The sequence below is a fragment of the Plenodomus lingam genome, assembly GCF_022343315.1.
Source record: "Plenodomus lingam strain CAN1 chromosome Unknown contig_21, whole genome shotgun sequence".
NCBI lineage: Eukaryota > Fungi > Ascomycota > Dothideomycetes > Pleosporales > Leptosphaeriaceae > Plenodomus > Plenodomus lingam.
The window spans coordinates 522649-541535 of record NW_027093938.1 but is presented as its reverse complement, the minus strand read 5'-3'; the positions used below and the strand labels follow the sequence as shown (position 1 = coordinate 541535).

The following is an 18887-nucleotide window of genomic DNA, read 5'->3' as shown; positions in this document are numbered from 1 at the left end:
GGGTAGGTGGGCCATGATTCGCTGCGTCGATTATAGGGCTGAGATCCAGCGCTTCAAGCACGAGATCTACCTATATACGACATTCTAGGTAGGGCGTATGTACTACCAGCTACTACACTTGCAGTCTGTGTGGGTTGAACAAAACGCAGGGTATCTTATTGCTCTAAATTTAATCCTGGTATACTAACGGTAGGAATTGAGTTATTGCAGCCATGGTATGTATTTCAATCAGTGTAAGCAGTAGGGCGTCATGTGCTTTGTGTTGAAGAAGCCGAGGCAACTATTATGCTGCACTACCTATTCATACATACTGTGTGGGACCGCAAGTAAGTACACATCTGCAAGCAAGGGGGCACAGCGCGTAGCGAACTATAGTAGTCTACCAAACAAAGGTCTGGGGTACAAGACAGGATCAGCAAGGCAGCGCAGGAGGCTGAAGCCTGAGGCAGCGGCTCTGTCGTGTTGACGTTTCACAGTAGTGCAACGAGGGTGGAGGGAGAGGCATCCAGGGGTTTCGGCAAGGTTCTCCCGCGCGTCTACCAGGAACAGGTGCAGTAGGTAGTATGTTACCGGTACTTAGAAAATGTCTTCTTTTACATGTTTTCAACGATCAGTCTCTGGAAACGGGAAGAATGCTGCTAGTACTGTCTGCAAGGGTCGCTGGATGCAATGGCGCTGTTGCTGAGACGCAGGTGTACTTTTGAGTTGGTGGTGTAGTCTGGACCACTGCGCAGATGCGGACGGGGCTGGAGTTGTGGTTGCCTGTTTCCGGACGGACGCGATGAGGAGAATGCCGCCAACTAAGTGGGTGGTGAACTCAGCGGCGAACCCGTAACAGCGAAGAAACCTTGCTTTGTCATCTCCACACGAACGTCAAGTTGTCACAACCATGTGGTACTTGCTTTCGAACAACCCATTCGGCGCGAGCAAGTGTGTGTCGTGAGCAGAAACGTGATCGGGATCAGGTTCGTGGGGTGCTAAGCGAAGAGAGAGGAAGAGAGAGGCTTGGAAAGGGTGGCAAAGCATCCGGCTACCAAGGCTAGCATTTGCGTCAGTCGTGCATTTGGAGTCTCACGTATTGGTTGGGCGACTCGGACATCACCACGCACGCCTCCTCGCCTCTTCTTCAAACACTGCTTAGAGTACAGTACTCGTCCTCTTCATCCTCCTCACAGCGACTGCGACCTCTGCACGCTCGCATCAGCCTTCGCATCGCCATCGTCATCGCCATCGTCATCGCCATCGTCATCGCCATCCCATCTCACCCCCTCTCGCCCTCTTTCATCACTCACATCCCGCCCGTTGCCGAGCGTCACCAATCACAGCCAGCCGGCCCCCACTGCTTTCGATCCACACACGCACCACCATCCGCGGGCCACTTCACTACTACGACAGCACGAGCGCTGCTGCGCCTGCTGGCCACGGTACCATCCCGTCCGTCGCAACACATTGCTACAACACGAGGGACCATCAAGCACACACTACAGACCCTCCCCTCCTCTCCTTTCAGCCCTGCCATGTCACCGCAGGACGCGCTGCTTCCGGATGCGCCGCCCACGACGCTCCTCCGTTCGGTTCTCGCTGCTGGTCATGCGCCGTCCGCTCAGCCCACCACTCTCCAAAGCCACCACGCTGCACATCATGAGGCTGTCCGGATAGCCGCTGCAAATGCCAGTCTGAGCTCGACGGCCAAGGGCATCATGATTGGCATCTTCTCTGTCCTCGGCGCAGCGGGCCTGTGTCTTATCATCGTAGCCATCGTCTACTACTTCCGGTACACTTCACAGGGCCGCATCTTCCTCGACCGAATATCCCGCCCGGGCGAGTACGATGACGAGCAGCAGTTTGCAAAGGAGGAGGCCGAGGCGCTCGAGCAAATGGATGACCTGCAGAGAGCCGAGTACATGCGGGCCAAGGGTATGTCGCATCACGCTGGTTCATCTAGCCATAGGATGCCATGGAATGCTTGCTAACTTCATACAGCCTTCATCCAGGCCAACCCTCCCGAATCCGTGCAGACAGACATATCCTTGTCACAGTTCCTGGCGATACAGGAGAAGGGCGTGTCGGCCTGGGAGTTTGAGCCCGAACTGGAAATCGCGAATTGCTTTGTCGAGGCTCGCACAGAAATTGAGTTCTTCGATGCCGAATGCAGTGTGCAGAGCAACCTGCCTATACCCAAGCAAAATGAAGTCTACTACTGGGAGGCCAAGGTCTATGAGAAGCCCGAGAATACGAGCATTGCAGTTGGCGTCACGACAAAACCTTATCCGTTGTTTCGATTACCTGGTAAGTGTAACCGTATCCTCGCTATACCTGAATGATACTAACCATGTAAAGGCTACCACAAAGCTTCCATTTCGTACATGTCCAACGGAAACCGCCGATTCAACCAGCCCTTCACCCCTTCTGGCTACGGACCCTCTTACGTACAAGGCGACGTCATTGGTGTCGGATACCGACCTCGAACAGGCACACTCTTCTTCACTCGAAACGGAAAGAAACTGGACGACGTCGCACACGGCCTCAAGACTCAGAACTTCTTCCCTACCGTTGGCGCCAATGGGCCATGCCAGGTCCATGTCAATTTCGGTCAGATGGGCTTTGTCTTCATCGAGGCGAATGTGAAGAAGTGGGGTCTGGCCCCGCAAACCGGCAGCCTGGCTCCCCCACCACCCTATGGTAGCGAACAAGGCTCCATCCTTTTGGATTCTGGGCGCGATGGTGTTAGGGAAGGGATGGGTGGAAGCTACATCTCAGCAGGCTATGGACACGCTCGGACCAGCAGCCAACAGATGCGGCTTGGACGAAACCAACCCACGAGTCCTGGACCTCAACGAAGCCCGACCGACATCTCACTAGCCGCACTGAGCGTCGTAGACTCGAATGAGGACATTGGCGAAGGCACGAGCGAGAACACGGGCACATCTTCCATCACCGCCCCACAAGGTCTCGGCTTCCTCCAGCCAGGCGAACTACCACCAGAGTACAGCAGCCCCGTCGGCTCGCCCAACCTCACCACCACAGCCAGACACCAAGATCAAGGCTACTGGGACGAGAGCGCACCCCTCGTTCCCAACCAACAGCGACGAGGCTCAAGTAGCCCCCCTATTCCTACCTACGACGCTGCGACCGCACCTGCCTCAAACACCACTCCACCCACCATCCGCGTCCGCAGCTCCACGCAAACCTCTCGACCGCGCGGTCCACGTTGATCAAACATGAACCCTTCGCATCGCAAATTTTTCATCCTTCCCGCCTCCCCTCTCCAACGGTGTTTTGTTTTTTGTTTTGCCAAACGGCTCTCAGTATACCCCCTCCAACCCGCTAGCATTTCCTTGTCTTTTATCATCTCCAGGGTGTGCTGCCCATTGGGTTCGTGGCAAGCAAGATGCATTATGCGTCATCACTATTGTTTTCTTTCTTTATCTGGCAGATGGGGATGGGGAATGAGGAAGGGGAAGGCTGGGCATTTGGACATGTGGTGTGTATGGTGTTTGTACACCTATCTTTCCTCCTCTCCCTCATCCCCCCCCCCTTCCCTTGTATGGCGTTGGAATCGGACAAGGTCTGGGTGTAGGAAGCGTGCATTGCGCTGGTATTTCATGTCTACTTGGGCTCTCCCTACCTACTTCCCCTTGTGTGTGTTTGTTTTTTGTTTTGGCGCTGTGGCGAGTATGTGGCGTTTACAGGTGAATCGAGCGATGGGGTTTGTGTTTTTTTCCATTTTGGCTTTTTGGGCGGAGTGGGGGTTGGAATTGTTTTCCCTAGCGGGGGGCTTTGGTTGTGAGGAAGAGAGGGAAGAGAGAGAAGGTGTATGTGTATGTGTAGGTAGCTGGTTCTTTGCACAAAAAACTAAGGTTCACTGTGTCGTATGTTGATGGTCGCGGCAATCTTATGTGCCTGGGGATGTTGTGGAGAGGTTGGCGTTGATTGATGTCGTGGTTGGTTCGGCTGCGGCATGTTATCTGGTATGTCTAGATACGCCCCCCAGACTGCAGAAGAAGAAGATCGGTGATGTGTGATGAGCAGTTGAATTAAATCCATTCAATTCGACTCATTTCGCATACAGGTCGTTGCATCGAGTTACACCACACCACACCGCACCACTATCCCACAATGTCCCGACAAAAAATTACGCAACCCGACACTCCATTAAAGCCGGCTCCGTACTCAAATATCATCGGGTAAGGTTTTTCAACACAGTTTTACTCTTGTCTCGTAACAACGGTCTGCAGACCGCTAGCCCGATTTTAAGCGGGAGAGCGGTTTTGCAGACCGTTGTATCCAGCTCGAAATTCGCGGATGGGGGATCGCGGATTGAGCGAGGTTGGAGACGGGGGGGGATGAGATGGGAGAGGGGGGATGGGATGGGATGGGATGGGATGGGATGAGAGTGCATTCAGACACCACATCACCACATCACCCAGCATCCAACAACTGCCATCCAAGCAACCCCATCAACATCAACATGAGCCCCCAAACCCACCCCATCCATACAAACCCACACCAGCGCCAAACGCCGTAGTCGTGTGCATTCTCGCCCAAGCTCTCGCAAGTCAACAGCAATTTTTTTTTCTCTGTTTTGTTAGTCTAAGGGGCGCGATTATGTCAGCGGGCTTGGCGGGCGCGCTTTTCCTGTTTCGGGATGGGGTGGCGGGGTGGCTGGGGAGGGGTGTGGCCGCGGCATGGGGGAGGGGGATTGGTGCGGATTGGGAGGGGGAGTGTGTGGGGGGTTTCTTTTCGGTGGGGAGGGGTGGGGGTGGGTGGAGGTAGGATAGGTATTTGGGAGTTTTGTAGGGGGTGGTATGTATCTATGTATGCTGTATACTGGGGATTATAGGAGTGATGGGCTGAGGGGACATCGATGCCTACATACCTATGTAACTACCTACCCATCTACCAAAATAGTACGCTAAGCCGCGGACGGCAAGCCGTGTGTATCCAAGCCGCGTGCTGTGTATAAACGATTTTACATAACAGACAGGCATTGCCTAGTCGAGGAAAATCTCCAATCTACTTTTCGTGGTGTTGCAATTCCTCCGTTGACTTTTCTTCACTTTGGTTTCGTCGAGTCAACTTGGAACAACAACAGCAATAATACACCGGGCCTCCTTGAACACTACCCTACCGGTACACCATGGCTGTCGCCGATGAAAACGAAAAGAGTGCAGACGTCAGTCCTCCTGTTCCACTGTCGAGTCAACACCATGACCCCGAGGCAGACGCAGGCGCGAGTTCGCTCTCGCTGGGCAAAGACGTTGCGATTGGCCTGGTGGGTGAATGTGCGCGGGAGATTGATCCAGACGTGGAAGCACGCGTGCTGAGGAAGATTGATTGGTTTTTAATTCCGGCGATGATTGTTGGTATGTCAAGTTATCCACGCACATGTGGGCGGGTCTGTACAGCCTTGCTATTTGCATACCAACAATATTCAATCTAGGATATGGACTGGTATACTACGACAAGGCGATTCTCGGCTCAGCCGTCCTTTTCGGCATGACGAGGGACTTGCATCTCAGCGTTGTGAATACGGCGACTACGCCGCCTACGACGAATACCTCGAGGCTCAGCTGGGCGACGTCCATGTTCTACTTTGGTATGCTGGCTGGCTTGTATCCCATGACGTTTGCGCTGCAGAGATTCAATCTCGGGCGGATCCTAGGCGGTGTCGTTGTCGTGTGGGCGCTGGTCTGCATGTTGACGGCGGCGGTGACTTCCTACCATGGCTTGTACGCCCAGCGCTTCTTCCTGGGCTTTGTGGAGAGCATTGTTCCCACGGGCTTCATGTGCATCATCTCTGGGTACTATACGCAAGAGGAGCAAGCGCTCCGGCAGTCGTGGTGGTTTTCGTCCACTGGCCTGTTCACCATTGTCGGTGGCGCGCTGAACTATGGCTTTGCGCAGATTACTGGCGGGAGTCTGAAGAGGTGGCAGTACATTTACCTTCTTGCGGGATGTCTGACCTTCTTGTTTGGCGTCTGGTGCTTCTTCATTCCAAACTCGCCTGTCTCGGCCTGGTTCTTGACGCCCGCTGAACGTATTGTTGCGGTCGAACGACTTCGAAGGGGTCAGACGGGTGTGCGGTGCCAGCAAATCAAGATGTCTCAGCTCAAAGAAGCCTTGCTTGATCTCAAGGTTTGGCTAGTCTTCATCCTGATGGCGTCTGCGTATACCGTCAACGGCGCGGTCTCGGGCTTTGGCCCACTCATTGTAAGCACCTTTGGATGGTCGACCCTCGAGTCAATCCTGTGGCAGTTTCCTCTGGGCGGCTTGTGTCTCATCACCATTCTTCTTTGCGGCTATCTTTCTTCTCGAATCGCTAACATTCGCCTCATTTTGCTTGTCGTAAACTGTCTCCCTGTGATAGCCGGCTGTGCGATGATCTGGAAGTCCCAGTGGACCTATCATGCCGCCACGCCTGTGGCGGGATACTCGATCATTGGCACATTTGGAGCAGTCGTCAGCCAGACCATTGTCATCGGGATGAGCAATGTTGCGGGAGCTACGAAGAAGAGTGCAATGGCTGCTGCTATTTTCGTAGCCTACTGCGTGGGGAATATTGTGGGACCACAGCTCATCAAGAGTCAACAGAAGGCAGATCACTATCCTCAACTGTGGACAGGGCTGATCATTTGGTGGGTAGCCTGCGGGCTCAACTCGTGACGCGGCTATGTGGGCTATGCTGACTGGGCTAGTTATTGCATCACCATCGCCGCAGCAGTGGCATTGTACGTTCTTCTCGCGAGCGAAAACCGGAAAAGAAAGGGCTTGGTGGTGAATGAGAAGGAAAGAGACAGGCTGGCATTCATGGATTTGACGGACAAGGAGGTACGCGTACACAAAGTGCAAAAAGGGGGGCTGATTTGCTGACTACGACGTACCCAGAACCCATACTTTAGGTATGTGTTGTAGCCAAGACCAGTGCATATCATCTCGTCACCTGGACGGAGAGTCGGATAGCGGTCAGCCGGACACAAGAGCGTCTACAACGTTACACTTTGAGACATCTGCCTGTTTCAGTCGTAATCTACAGAGCGCCTGCCAGATCCCAATGCCGAGCTTCGATGCGATACTCGATTCAACTCAGATCCCCCAGCCACGTGAGTGGTGACCGCGTCGATCACAATGTTGCTTGGCCGAAAATTTCCGTCAAGAGTCGAAACCCCCTTGTGAGATCATCACTAGGTTTCCATGCTGCCCCCATTCATGTACTGTTATGTACAAGATGAGGGCGGAGTGGATGAATCTTCATACAACATTGCACCAAGTTGCACCGATACCGCACGCCCAGACTCAGAAACGATGATTGAGATTGAAGACTGACTGGGCGGAACCCGAAACTCTGGACAAAGCTACACAAAACTACTCCTATATTGCAGCGATCTTGGCTGAACAACACACAAACAGGAAGCATTCGTTCAGGTAACGGCAAGTACTAAAACGCGAATATCAAATCAAAGAAAAAACAGTCTTGTCCTTGTCGTGAAAGCCATGCATGGCACAAAACAAGTCTTGAAGCATGAAGAGTTGCACTTCCGTTCACCTCCCCTCCCGTCGATCCCTTCCCTCCCACACAACAACCAAACCCGGACCTTTTCCTCCCTGACACCAAGAAATGCCAAGGTCTTGGATCCTACCGATCTACAGTGCAACAGGCCCCTCCCCATAACTTACCCATCCGCAGCACTCAATCTTTCTCTCCATTCCTGACAAGCCTCCGCCCATCCCTCGGCGCGGCGCATAAGTCTTGCGTACGTGTCTTGACGCCGCCAAGCCAGGCAGAAGAGACAGGGACGACGCGGCAGCAAAGGCTCACTTCAACATGGTACATCCATGAGCGGGTACAATTGCGAAACGGGATTGCGTTGTTCGATTCGCAAGCACACATGGTCATTGGTCCTGCCCCGTGGGGTAATGCATGGCCTAGCTATGTATTCGGAAATGGACGAGTTTCTGATGACTCGCTTGCATGGCTGGGCGCAGGCTTGGGAGAAACAATCTTCTGCTGGGTGACGCAGGAAAAGGGTAAGGCGTTGTGTTCTTTTCCTGTGCTTTGGCGCGGGCTGCCAAGAGCGCGGTAGTACCCTAGAGTAGCGGCCGAGAGTGCTCTTTTTTTTCCTGCTAGGCCCCGTTTACTTTGGTTGCTGCGGCTGTGGAAGTTGGATTGGGGGGTTGCGAATATATAGCATGGTCGCATTCCAAACAGTCTGCACCTCAGCCATCTAGAAGGAGAAGATTTTTTTTATTGCGCTCGACTATTGTCAACGACCATCATTGGAGTTTTCTTGGATCGTTATACGACTATTACTGCGGTTGGATCCAATGGTTGCAGACTCAACCATGTCGCTACCACTCTAAGTCGACTCTACCACCACAATCACTCCCCTCAACCACACGAAAAGGGTGTGTGATCCTGCAGCCAATCTTTTTTATATTCTTCTTCTCCCAGCCCAACCAAACTATACTCTCCAATAATCTGTTCTTTCCACCCGCACCTTGATAAAAGCCAGCGCACTTGTCCGCTTCCTCCACATCTTCTACATCCCACCTCACACACACACACATATCGGAAAGCAAAAGCATCCACAAAGCAAACCTCCCTTCCACACATCAACACAACATCCATCACCATGCTGCACGTACGCACAAGCATAACCTCGCTCTCCTCGCGGTTGTCTGGCGAAAAGCCACTCCCCAAGCCGCTCTACTACACCAAGATGAACCCGGAGGAGCAAATCCTCCACAACATCATCGTAAGTCGTCTTTGCTCTTCCAGCCGTACGTTTCCACACTTCACATGTACTAATACCTACCAGGGCGAAGAAAAGTTCGAGTACTCTCGTGATAGCAAGGGCAGGATACACAAGCACCACATGTCCTATACCGAGCGCCAGCACAAACAGCGCTTGTTCTACGAGTCGCGTGTCGGCCACGCCATTGTGGGCGATGAATGGATGAGGATGAAGTTGCCTTGTCGGGGCAATTAGGGGGTGGTGGGAGGTGGTTTCAAGGCTGGACGGGTCGTTTGTTTGGTTTGTCTTGGAGTTTGGGAGACGTGGAAGATACCCTTGGACTAGCATTTTGCGATTGTGATTTTTTTTTCTGATGGGTACGCAACAGGGCAAGCGACATCATGTGCATGGCTCGAGAGTGAGCGTTTTCTTATGTGGCAATGGATACGTTGTTTGATGATATTTGTGCATTCCTGTGATGTTTTGCTACCGTGATAATGATAATGATGATACATTCTGCCGGCTTTCAGCATACATGACACCTCACAAGATATCACGATAATACATTCTGGAGGTGACAGCGTGTTCTCCAGAGCCGGGTAAGTTGCTACGGGAGTGCCTGACGACTACCGGCATACGGCGCTACGGCAATTCAGACTGGTGTGCAGAACCGCGAATTGGCTACCATCACCTCAGACCCATCCCTACCGACAATCCATGCTTGAATGACGAAGAATTCTTTTCTTAGATCTTAGTGTGCACCAGTCGACTTGGTAAAGACGTGGCCGCAACATTGCGTGTCACGCCATCCCTCTTGGCCACCTCGTCCCGACCCATCAAGCATCCAACACGTCCTCACTGCAACCCCTGGCCCCTCCTCCCCCCCCATCCAAGGTGCAAGCAACGCGTAGCCAAGTCGCAACACCTCACTCTATAGCTTCGGAGCCAGGGCAATCGCCGAGAACCGCAGATCGCCGCCCTGCTGCGCCTCAATCCTCATCAACCTCGCCAGCCCCTTCTCCAACGCAGCAGCACTCAACACATCTTCCTCATCGGTCAACACACCACGATCCAACGGCCCCATTCTCGAGCCCTCTAGCTCCCACAAGTGCCCGTCCCGCGCCTTGACAAACGCGACAAAATGCTGGCCCGTATGCTCTCCAGTGGGACATGCAGGCGTTGCCGTATCGCCAAGCCTGGCAGCACGTGCATGTGCGGCTTCGAATTCTCCAGAGTCTTCGAGGACTTTTGCTCGCTCCCAGATGGGCTTGTCTAGGGCTTCGTTGCGGATTTGGGCAAGGGTCGAGGATGCGGCAATATGGCTGGAGGCAGGGCTGTTGAGCAGGCAGTGCACGAGGCCTATGCTACCACAGGCGTCTCCGATGGTTTGCTTGAACCAGATTACGGGTTCTTGGTCGCCTTTGCCGGAATACTCGGGTTTGTCTTGGTCTTCTGATGTGCGTGCTGCATGCCAGGTTGGTGTGAGGGGGATGATGACGAGGAGTGCGATGACGGGTCGTGGTATGAGTGATAGTAGTTCCGGGTCGGTCAATGAGTAGACGTCGTGGAAGGAGTAAACACTGGTATCCAGCCCGAGATCTCGAGCTAGACTGTTCATGACATCTGGGTGGTTCTCCAGTACTACGAAGTGCTTCTTCGCCATGGTGAGAAGTGAGTGGTGGATTGCAAGGTGTTTAGTAGAATGGGTGGAATTCATCAGGCAACAGTTGAGTCAAGATTTGGCCTGACTATGGTTGGTTCAGCCTAAGTTTTGTTTCCATGTCGTTGCAGGCAGCCAGTTGCCGAGGGGTATATTGGATGTAGTACGCTATGTATCCACCTATCAAGGCAGCGGGAGCTAGTCGCGGGAAGCGCCACTTCTATGAGAACGCGTTTAACGTTAGGTAAATGCTGAGTTTAAACACGAAAAGGGATATAAACCATAACCGAACAGTCCAGATTCGCTTGCGCGCGATATACCCCTAAAATAATAGCCACCCCCTTCATATCTCCAACCCCACCTTCTACAGCCACAAACATCACGCAAACCGCACCCCAAGACCCACGCACACCAACCAGCTTTCCGCATCATAGACGTCGGGTATCTATGGTACGCATGCCAACACGTAAACACAGCAGTACTAGATACTCAATCCTCCTCAACCCTCCACTTCTCGCTTCCAAAATTCCACATGCCCCCTGTGTCTCTCCCCATGGCCATAATTCCCATTAGCCAGCCAGACTAAGCATTCCCTCGTGTACCAGTAACCCACACAACCTAGCAGTAAGTACCGCAAAAGCACCGCCCTCAGTCCATCCTACAAAAGGCCCGCCTTGTGGGTTTGATGGCGTGGAGGGGGAGGGGTTACGGTTTACGTATGGCTAGGTGATTTGTCTGCGTGATGAGGATGTTGGGGATGTACTATGTCTACATCGTGCAGGCTGGTATTGTATAGCACTCTGCGCTTGCAAAACGGGAACTAAATGATGGCGTTGATTGGGGCGGTGCCTGGTTTATTTGAATCTGGGAAAGGATGGGGTGGTATTTAGAATAAGTTGTATGGTAATGGTACATGGTACGTCTCGATGATGAATCCAACTTCAAAGTGCTCATCGCAAAATGAAAAGTGCTAGATTGTGGGTGATGAAAAGAAAATCCATTGCGAAAGAGCAATCCAACTTCTCCTGAAGAAAAAACCCCCAACATGTTTTCTCACATGCCCACAACAGCCCACATATCATACCGACCCAGCAACCCCTCCAACCATCAATCCTGCCACTCGTCCTCCCCACTCGTCCTACACCGCACACACTCCTGATACAACCTCCCACAAAATTCACGCACCGTCATCTGGGGCCCAAGATCGCAAGCAAGCTCATGTCCAAGCATACAATACCACATCCAGCGCCCGTGGCGGCGGTCGTCACGCTGAAGATAATTTTCGCCGGGGCTCCAGGTGTCGAGGGTAAAGGTCATGCGGGAGAGTGTAGGGCCGAAGGGGCGGGTATGGGAGAGCGGGGTGCCGATTGGGATGAAAGATTGGTAGGCGTGGTACCAGATCCAGAGCGGGTTCCAGAGCGGGTCACCCAGGGCTTTGGCTTCGAGGGTGAGGTTGGTGATGCTTTTCGTTGATTTTAGTTGTTCGTGGATTTTGCGGGCGAGGGGCCAGTCTGAGGAGGTCATGTTGCGGGGGTCGGTGACGCCGAGCATGGCGGAGGTGGTGATCAGTTTTAGGGAGCAGGTTTTGAGGTTTTGGAGGGTGTCTTTGCCGATGTTCCAGATGTGGTCGTTGGGTGGGGAGGTGGAGGGGGTGGATGAGGGTTGGTAGTTTTGGGGGGAGACGGTGAGGTGGAAGGTGGTTTTTTTGCAGATCATGTCCATGTACTCTCTGTAGAGTTGCTTGCTGACGAGGAAGATGCAATTTTTGTCGTGAAGTCGGCCTTGGTAGAGTGGTGCCGAAGTGGCGCGGCTGGATAGAAGCCACAGGCCCTTGCGATAATTTTCCCGGGACCTTGGGGGTGGATAGACGGGGTCTTCAATGAGGTTTGCATAGACCATGTCTCGCAATTCTTGTGGAAGGTCTAGGAAGCGGAATGGCTGACGGTGTGTATATTCGTATCTTCTGTATACGAGATATGCGACCAGTGGGATGGCTGCGGCCAGCAGGGTGATCAGAGTTGCACAGTCCATGAAAGCTTGATTCGATATTGACGACCAAGACGGATCTTGTGCATGTTCGGGTTTTCTTATAAAGTCCTCGAAGGTTTTGATGTGTTCCACAATCTGCGATGTCCTTGCCATGATGATGACTGCTCAATCGCTCGATTGGACAACGCAAAAGACACACCCAACCTCGCAGATGGCGAAAAAAAGAAAGTCGTGCGACTGGTGCCTTGAATGTAGGTACTATATTACGATTGCCTGCGGTCTAACGCTGCAGTGGCACTATTTCTGATAGTCAACCAGCCGCTTGCGACCTAGGCATGCACGGTCCCACGACGCAGTAAGTGAATTATGTGAAGGCAAACAAGCTCAAGAAACAGGCGTATAGCAAACAGTAGATGGAATATGCGAGTGATATGGAGATGACCAACTCCTCCATCACGAAAGAGATGAGAGGTTAACACTGGTGCCTGGCATCCTTCCCGATGCGGTAAGCTGAAACAAGCGCGGCCATTCCTCAGCGCCAAACACGACCAAGTATACTATTGTGTAGCACTTCAACACCGCAACAACCATCTCGTATCATCAGCACACTAACATGCTTGATCCAACAATTCGATCCAAGCCGCCATAAGAAAAGAGATGGAACTGCTCGCCGCCCTATTACAACGAGTCAAGAACATCACGTGCCGCCACTACAACCACACATGCAGCTACCAGTGTATCAATATCGCCAGGAGGCACCAGTCTACCAAAACATCCGGACATGTACCAGTCCTCAACAATGCACCCACTCAGGACCCCACATCCACACTAAAAAAACCCAAAAACCTCACCCCATCAGTCAGTCCCCGTCCCAAAGGCCGACCGCCCCTAAATCTCGAGCCATATAGGGAAATCATGGTGCAAGGGTACAAGCGCGGCGTCACGCCCAAGCAACTCTCCGAATCTCTTAGACTGACAAATGTCCACGTGGGTCAGGGGACGCTACGGAAACGGCTGTTGGGGTGGGGGGCAGGTAGAGTGGATATTGTAGAGCAGCAGAGGGAGATTGTGGAAGAGTGTGTGCGGCTGCGTGTGTCGTATGTGGAGCTGCAGAGACGGTTGAGGGAGAGGGGGATCCTGGTTTCGAAGCGGACGTTGTGGAGGCGGATGCGTGAGTGGGAGGTACCTGTTGTTTTCACTGATGTTGGGAAAAGGGGGCGTGGGCAGAAGTAAAATGCTGTGTGTCATTATTGGTGTCGTGAAGGATCAGGGAAATACTCACGACACCAGGTCTAGAATCAAAGATGGGATACGGCACATTATCCAGATACGGGGATGATGGGAGTGGGCATGAGATTAAGCCGAGGAGGAAGAAGAGGAGGAAGAGGAGGAGGAAGAGAAGAGCCACTGCATACAACAAATCGTACGTGCACGACTCAGCATACACAAAAAAGTCCAGGACGATACGTTTCGTCCGGTACAAAATCACGTACATGTGTGTATTTAGGATGAGGAGGAAGTTGGCAGGTGTGCGAGTGCACGATTATAAGGCTCACACGTGATGAGGGCAAAGCAAGAATGATTGCGCAGATTTTTGTTTTTTTGTTCTCGGTGGCAGGACAAGAGAGGATGTGCCTGTTAGGTTGCTATACTACAGACAGGTGGACAAGGTCTGGTGACGGGGGGAAGCCATATGGTGCCCCCCAGATGGTACCGCTGCAATCCGCCCGTGTACTCATCATGCCGCGTTGACGTCGTGGGTATCGTGTTGAAGCACAGCTTCTGGTTTTTTTCTCTTGCAGTGAGCGGATCAAGTGCTCGACCTCTAGCCTGTTCAAGTGCATTGTTCTCCGACCAGAATTTTTCGGGGGCGGGGTATTTTTTTTCTTTCCACTTTGGTGGGGTGGAGGGGTAATGGGACTGTTTTCAGTCTTCTTCTTGTTGGATGAATGGGTTTGCGATTTCTTCGCTGCCGTCAACGGGGGAAATGACGACGAGGAGGGTTCCGCGGGCGACGATGAGACCTAGTTTGCGATAGCGAATGTTGCCTTCGTCGTCTAGAGGGCGTGTCAGCCAGGGCCATGTGTAGAGAATGTGAGGATGTGCATACCGGTCAAGGCTTCCTTGACTTCATCCAAGACGAGGTTCATGAGTTGGTCGTAGCCCTTGAGTGTGCCAATGACTGGGATGGTGGGTTAGTATCAAGGCTGTAGTTGAGCGCGAACCTGGCACTGTTGGCAGGCGCTCACCTTCACGTCCACCGCTGAACTTGACGGTGATTTGCTTGTCCATGTACTTGTTCAGGTCCAGGATGTTTTCTTTCTTTGGACGGTCGGTCTGTCCTCCTGCACCACCACCACCACCACCAGCCTGTGCCCCGCCGCGAGCACCACCACCTCGGCCTCCACGATCACCGCCTCGGCCTCGGCCTCTGCCACCACGGAATTGGCCTCGCTCAGACATGGTTGTGGCTGTCTAGATAAGAGAAGGGTGGTGGGTGGTGGTTTTTTCTTTTTTTGGGCTGGTATGGTTTGGCGATGGGGAAAGGTGCAGTGAGGTGCAGGGCAAACGCGAAAGCTCGGCCAGGTCCAATCGCGAGGACTGTCTGTGCACAGCCAGTAGTAGAGTACTCCTACCAGTGCCTTTGTTGTTGGCTAAGCTTGGTTAAGCTTGGTTAGGTTGGGTCAGCTCGGCACGTGATCTGGTGAAGGCCGGCCAGTTGACGGCTGGGACCGACTCGGGACTGCATGTGGTTAGGCGCGAGAGAGAGGGGGCTACTCTAAGGCAGCCAATGGAGCTTAGTCAGGGCAAGGGTGGAAAGGGCAGGATTCCGCTGGCGACCACCCAGGCCACCCAGCCATACACACACTTACCTTGCGAGTTACCGTCCCGTACTACACACATTGGTGGCCCCCGTGTCCAGGCTCCTCCAGACTCCAGACTCTCCGCCTTTGCAGTTTGCCTTCCCTTGATCTGCTTCGGGCCCGTTCCTCCGACACGACGACGCGCGTGGGTCTGCGGCATTTTCCTCACTGCCCGGCCGGCCATTCACTCCCCTCACCCTTCACTCGGGGACGACTGGTACTAGGAGGAGTAGATAGCTACTGTGACCGACAGAGCAGTAATGCAGCCAGCACTCCCGAACCCGAGTCGCTGTGCACGGCTGTGTTGGCTATGTTGTCCTCCTGTGTGCTCTCTGTCCTGTGCTGTGAGGGGGGAGGGGGGGGGATTCCAGTAGCAGCCCCTGCAGGCACCTCTTCATCTCTCTCACACACTCTCTCCCCTCACAGCCATGGTTCACAGACAAATACATGCAGCCAACGCTCTGCCTTCCTTGGTGGCTGCAGGCTCAGAGCGGCGCAAATCCTCCAGGCAGTCTTTCTTTTGTTTTCTCAGTCACAGGGATGCAGGATCCATGTCATTGCCACGGATGGATCCCTAGGAGTAGTAGCTACATAGTTCCTCTTGAAGATGGATACAATACAATATAGTATAGTAGTAGGCTAGGCTAGGCCAGGCCCGTGTGTGCCCACCATGTGCGTGGTGTGGTGTTGGGTGCGGGAGGCCGTCGAGAGTGGCGGCGGCTCTGATTGGCTGCGGGGTCCGCCCTCAGGACAGACGCCGCCTCTTTTTATTCCCGTGCCTCTCTCGGCCCTCGTCTGCTCTGGTCTGGTCTTCCAAGGGGGAGTGGACGAGACGAGGGGAAGCAGACAACTGACAGAGAGATGGAGAGATGGAAAGAGAGAGAGAGAGAGAGAGAAGAGAGGGGGTGTCCACCCTTCCCCTCTCTCCCAGCCAAACGCAGCAGCAAGACGTGCTTTGCCTTGTGGCTGCTTCTCCGCGCACCCGTGCTCGACTGTCACCGACACCTGCCTGCCTGCCTGCCTGCCATGGACCGGCCGCCCTTCTCTTCTTACCAACACACTCACTCTCTCTGTCTGTCTTCTGATTCTTCTCCATCCTTGCCACCACCACCACCACCACCATCTCCTCCCTCTCTCCCCCTTGTACCGTTTCTTTTATTTTTGCTTGCCATGTCTTGCCATCTACCTGTGGTGCTGGTGACGGCGTAGTAGAAACTCCCCCCCCCCTCTCCCTCCCCCTGCGCTGTCTTGTTCCCTGCCCTGGCCTGCCCTGCCTGCCTTGCCCTGGCGCCTGTGGCCTGGCCTGTGAGTTGGCTGTGCTAGCGTCCGCCTGCCTCCACCCTCCTCATCGGCCGCCCGCCGTCCGCTCACATAAACTGCCTCGGCCGCCCGGCCACGCTCTTCGCCAATGTCCAACGTCGACATCGCCGCCGTGGTGAGCGAGCGCATCCGCATGGCTTCCCACACATCGCAACACCATGCGCCACCCGCCACCGCGGACCACAAGCGCAAACGCAGTCCTTCGTCGCACGATGTCCACCCACCCTCTGCGCCACTGCCCAAGGCTGCCAAGACGCATAACCATCTGCAGATCAACTATCTCGCTCGACACCTCGACGAGGACCTCCCACTCATCACCAATGAAGACACCCTCCCCGCCATCCTGTCCCTGCTCGGCGACTACCAGGGCGTCCTCGACCGCCATGAGAGCATGGCCTGCAATCTCGGCGCCCGACCGCTGGGCCCCATCCTGATCAAGCGATTCGAGAGACTGTTCGATGGTCCCCCGCGCGTCCTGAAGAGCCATGGCAAAGACGGCACCTCTGTGAGCTGGCTGGACGTGGTCGAATTCGCCCGCAACAAGCCAGAACAGTTCCAGCTGGGCCAGATGAGTGAAGGCGTCCGCGTCTGCCAGTTCTACACCAAGCAGTGTCGCGTGCAAATCTCCGAGGAGGATTTCGTGCTCATCTCCTCGGGCATCCCTCAGAAGATGATTCCACCCCAGCCCATCATCGAGGATGAAGAAAAGGAATTGGGCACGATTGAGATTTTGGAGAAGAACCTGGGGCAGATCTGCCAACTTGCTGACCAAGGTAAGACACGGCCCTTTTTCTCTTCCCTCACTAGGCCATGCACGCTCTTGCCTCTATACAAGCTTTCCCCCTCCCTCGCTGCCCTCTTTCGGCTTATACGGCGCAAAACCCATGGTGATCATGGGCTGACAACAAATTGTAGTCGCTGCACGCACACGGCAGCTCAACCACCGACTCAAGGGTCGCAAACAAGCCATCCTCGATCGGCGGGCAACCGCCAGCCCTGCTGTCCCTGCCGTCCCACGACCAGCCAGTCCCTCGAATGTCGCTCTCATGAAAGGCGGCAGCACCGCTCCACCGACTACTACAACTGGGCTTGCCCAGCCTCCACAGACATCGCCTAGTGGCGTTGGGGGATTCGTTGCCGTGAATGCTCGCCAGCAACAGGATTCGAACGGCCACAGTCATGGTCATGGCCAAGGCACTTCGTCTACCACTCGTCACGAGCTGCTATCCAAATTCCACACAACAAGCGAACGACGCCCTTCCTCGCAGCCATCCAACACTGGTGGTACCGAGGCGAGGCGGCTGTCGATGAGCAGCCACATCTCTCACCCTCCCACGCCAGGCGCCATGCCTACAAGAGCTGCTCCCACCAAGCCTGGTGATGGCCCACAAGGTCCACCAGTCAACATGACGAGGCCACCTCATGGCTTCAACGAATCCGAGCTGCAGACCATGATGAACTCGCCCGTCCCAATACCAAACACTCCCTCTAATCTCCTCCCAGCTGCCAGCCAACGTGCTAGTCAGCAACCGGAGAAGGACGATGGCGGTCCTTTCAAGACGGAAATGGTCCACCGAATGGAAAGCCTGGCCAAGGGCGAGCGCATCATACCACCTTGCGATCGCTGCCGGAGACTCCACATGGACTGCCTGAAGAATCTCACGGCCTGCATGGGCTGTACGAAGAAGCACGCGAAATGCTCGTGGAAAGAGGTTCGCGAAGGCGAGCTACGCGGTGGCTTCATCTACCCTCACAGCACAATCAGCAACGGCCAAAGCGAGACGTCGGACCACGAGAGCGGTGACCGCGCTAGCACCGCCAGTCCCGCCGCGGTGCTGAGTCCACCCCGTCACACCATGACGCCCTCGTACACCAGCCCTGGCAACGGACCACACACGCCACAGTCACAGCCACAACCACAATCACAGTCACACACACAATCACAATCACAGTCACACACACAATCACAATCCCAATCCCAACCCCAACCCCTCCACCCCCAGCAACCAGACCACCACAACACACATGCCCCACCACAACCACCACCGCCACATTACGACCACCAACCGGACACCTGGCCCCCAGCCCCCCGCAACTCCCCACCCGAACGTGATCGAGACCGCGACCGGGACCGCGACCGCAATGTCGAATCCCAGCTCCAAGAGGCAGCCAAGTCGAGTCTAGCCGCTCATGCGAATTCGAGATTGGCCGCGTCGGAGGGCAAGGGGCAGGAGTTTCAGGGTCAGACTATGGTTGCGTGAGGGGGATGGATTGGATTGGGTTGGATTGAATGGGGATTGACGGGATTTAGGGTTTAAT

General features: G+C 54.3%; 7 protein-coding genes across 7 annotated transcripts; 4 read left to right on the top strand and 3 right to left on the bottom strand.

The window, feature by feature from the left end:
• Nucleotides 1–181: 181 nt before the first annotated feature.
• SSH4 (Rsp5p-dependent ubiquitination, sorting of cargo proteins at the multivesicular body) lies at nt 182–3924 on the top strand. Its single transcript, XM_066096658.1, has 3 exons — nt 182–1917; nt 1984–2289; nt 2341–3924. Exons 1-3 carry the CDS (start codon nt 1518–1520, stop codon nt 3213–3215), a joined length of 1581 nt encoding a protein of 526 aa, XP_065953353.1. The 5' UTR covers nt 182–1517; the 3' UTR covers nt 3216–3924.
• An 865-nt stretch (nt 3925–4789) lies between these two features.
• Nucleotides 4790–7639, top strand: IAQ61_005102 (uncharacterized protein). The gene is made up of 3 exons (XM_066096657.1): nt 4790–5366; nt 5444–6831; nt 6889–7639. The coding sequence occupies exons 1-2, from the start codon at nt 5141–5143 to the stop codon at nt 6664–6666; spliced, it is 1449 nt and encodes a 482-aa protein (XP_065953352.1). The 5' UTR covers nt 4790–5140; the 3' UTR covers nt 6667–6831; nt 6889–7639.
• Nucleotides 7640–7683: 44 nt separating this feature from the next.
• IAQ61_005101 (uncharacterized protein) lies at nt 7684–9197 on the top strand. Its single transcript, XM_003843076.2, has 2 exons — nt 7684–8756; nt 8820–9197. Exons 1-2 carry the CDS (start codon nt 8634–8636, stop codon nt 8988–8990), a joined length of 294 nt encoding a protein of 97 aa, XP_003843124.1. The 5' UTR covers nt 7684–8633; the 3' UTR covers nt 8991–9197.
• Nucleotides 9198–9666: 469 nt separating this feature from the next.
• On the bottom strand, nt 9667–10398 carry IAQ61_005100 (uncharacterized protein; the record flags this gene model as incomplete). Its single annotated transcript, XM_003843077.1, has 1 exon — nt 9667–10398. The coding sequence occupies one exon, from the start codon at nt 10396–10398 to the stop codon at nt 9667–9669; it is 732 nt and encodes a 243-aa protein (XP_003843125.1).
• Nucleotides 10399–11502: 1104 nt separating this feature from the next.
• On the bottom strand, nt 11503–12537 carry IAQ61_005099 (uncharacterized protein; the record flags this gene model as incomplete). Its single annotated transcript, XM_003843078.1, has 1 exon — nt 11503–12537. One exon carries the CDS (start codon nt 12535–12537, stop codon nt 11503–11505), a length of 1035 nt encoding a protein of 344 aa, XP_003843126.1.
• Nucleotides 12538–14310: 1773 nt separating this feature from the next.
• On the bottom strand, nt 14311–14847 carry IAQ61_005098 (uncharacterized protein; the record flags this gene model as incomplete). The annotated part of the gene is made up of 3 exons (XM_003843080.2): nt 14311–14441; nt 14495–14566; nt 14634–14847. 3 exons carry the CDS (start codon nt 14845–14847, stop codon nt 14311–14313), a joined length of 417 nt encoding a protein of 138 aa, XP_003843128.2.
• Nucleotides 14848–16073: 1226 nt separating this feature from the next.
• On the top strand, nt 16074–18829 carry IAQ61_005097 (uncharacterized protein; the record flags this gene model as incomplete). Its single annotated transcript, XM_003843081.2, has 2 exons — nt 16074–17341; nt 17484–18829. The coding sequence occupies exons 1-2, from the start codon at nt 16657–16659 to the stop codon at nt 18827–18829; spliced, it is 2031 nt and encodes a 676-aa protein (XP_003843129.1). The 5' UTR covers nt 16074–16656.
• Between the last annotated feature and the right edge of the window lie 58 nt (nt 18830–18887).

Bases quoted from the DNA above. Each gene is read 5' to 3' on its own strand.
- IAQ61_005101 (XM_003843076.2), top strand. From the start codon at position 8,634: ATGCTGCACGTACGCACAAGCATAACCTCGCTCTCCTCGCGGTTGTCT. The intron at 8,757-8,819 runs GTAAGTCGTCTT...AATACCTACCAG, and splicing joins AAATCCTCCACAACATCATC to GGCGAAGAAAAGTTCGAGTA.
- IAQ61_005102 (XM_066096657.1), top strand. From the start codon at position 5,141: ATGGCTGTCGCCGATGAAAACGAAAAGAGTGCAGACGTCAGTCCTCCT. The intron at 5,367-5,443 runs GTATGTCAAGTT...TATTCAATCTAG, and splicing joins AATTCCGGCGATGATTGTTG to GATATGGACTGGTATACTAC.
- SSH4 (XM_066096658.1), top strand. From the start codon at position 1,518: ATGTCACCGCAGGACGCGCTGCTTCCGGATGCGCCGCCCACGACGCTC. The intron at 1,918-1,983 runs GTATGTCGCATC...AACTTCATACAG, and splicing joins CGAGTACATGCGGGCCAAGG to CCTTCATCCAGGCCAACCCT. The intron at 2,290-2,340 runs GTAAGTGTAACC...AACCATGTAAAG, and splicing joins TCCGTTGTTTCGATTACCTG to GCTACCACAAAGCTTCCATT.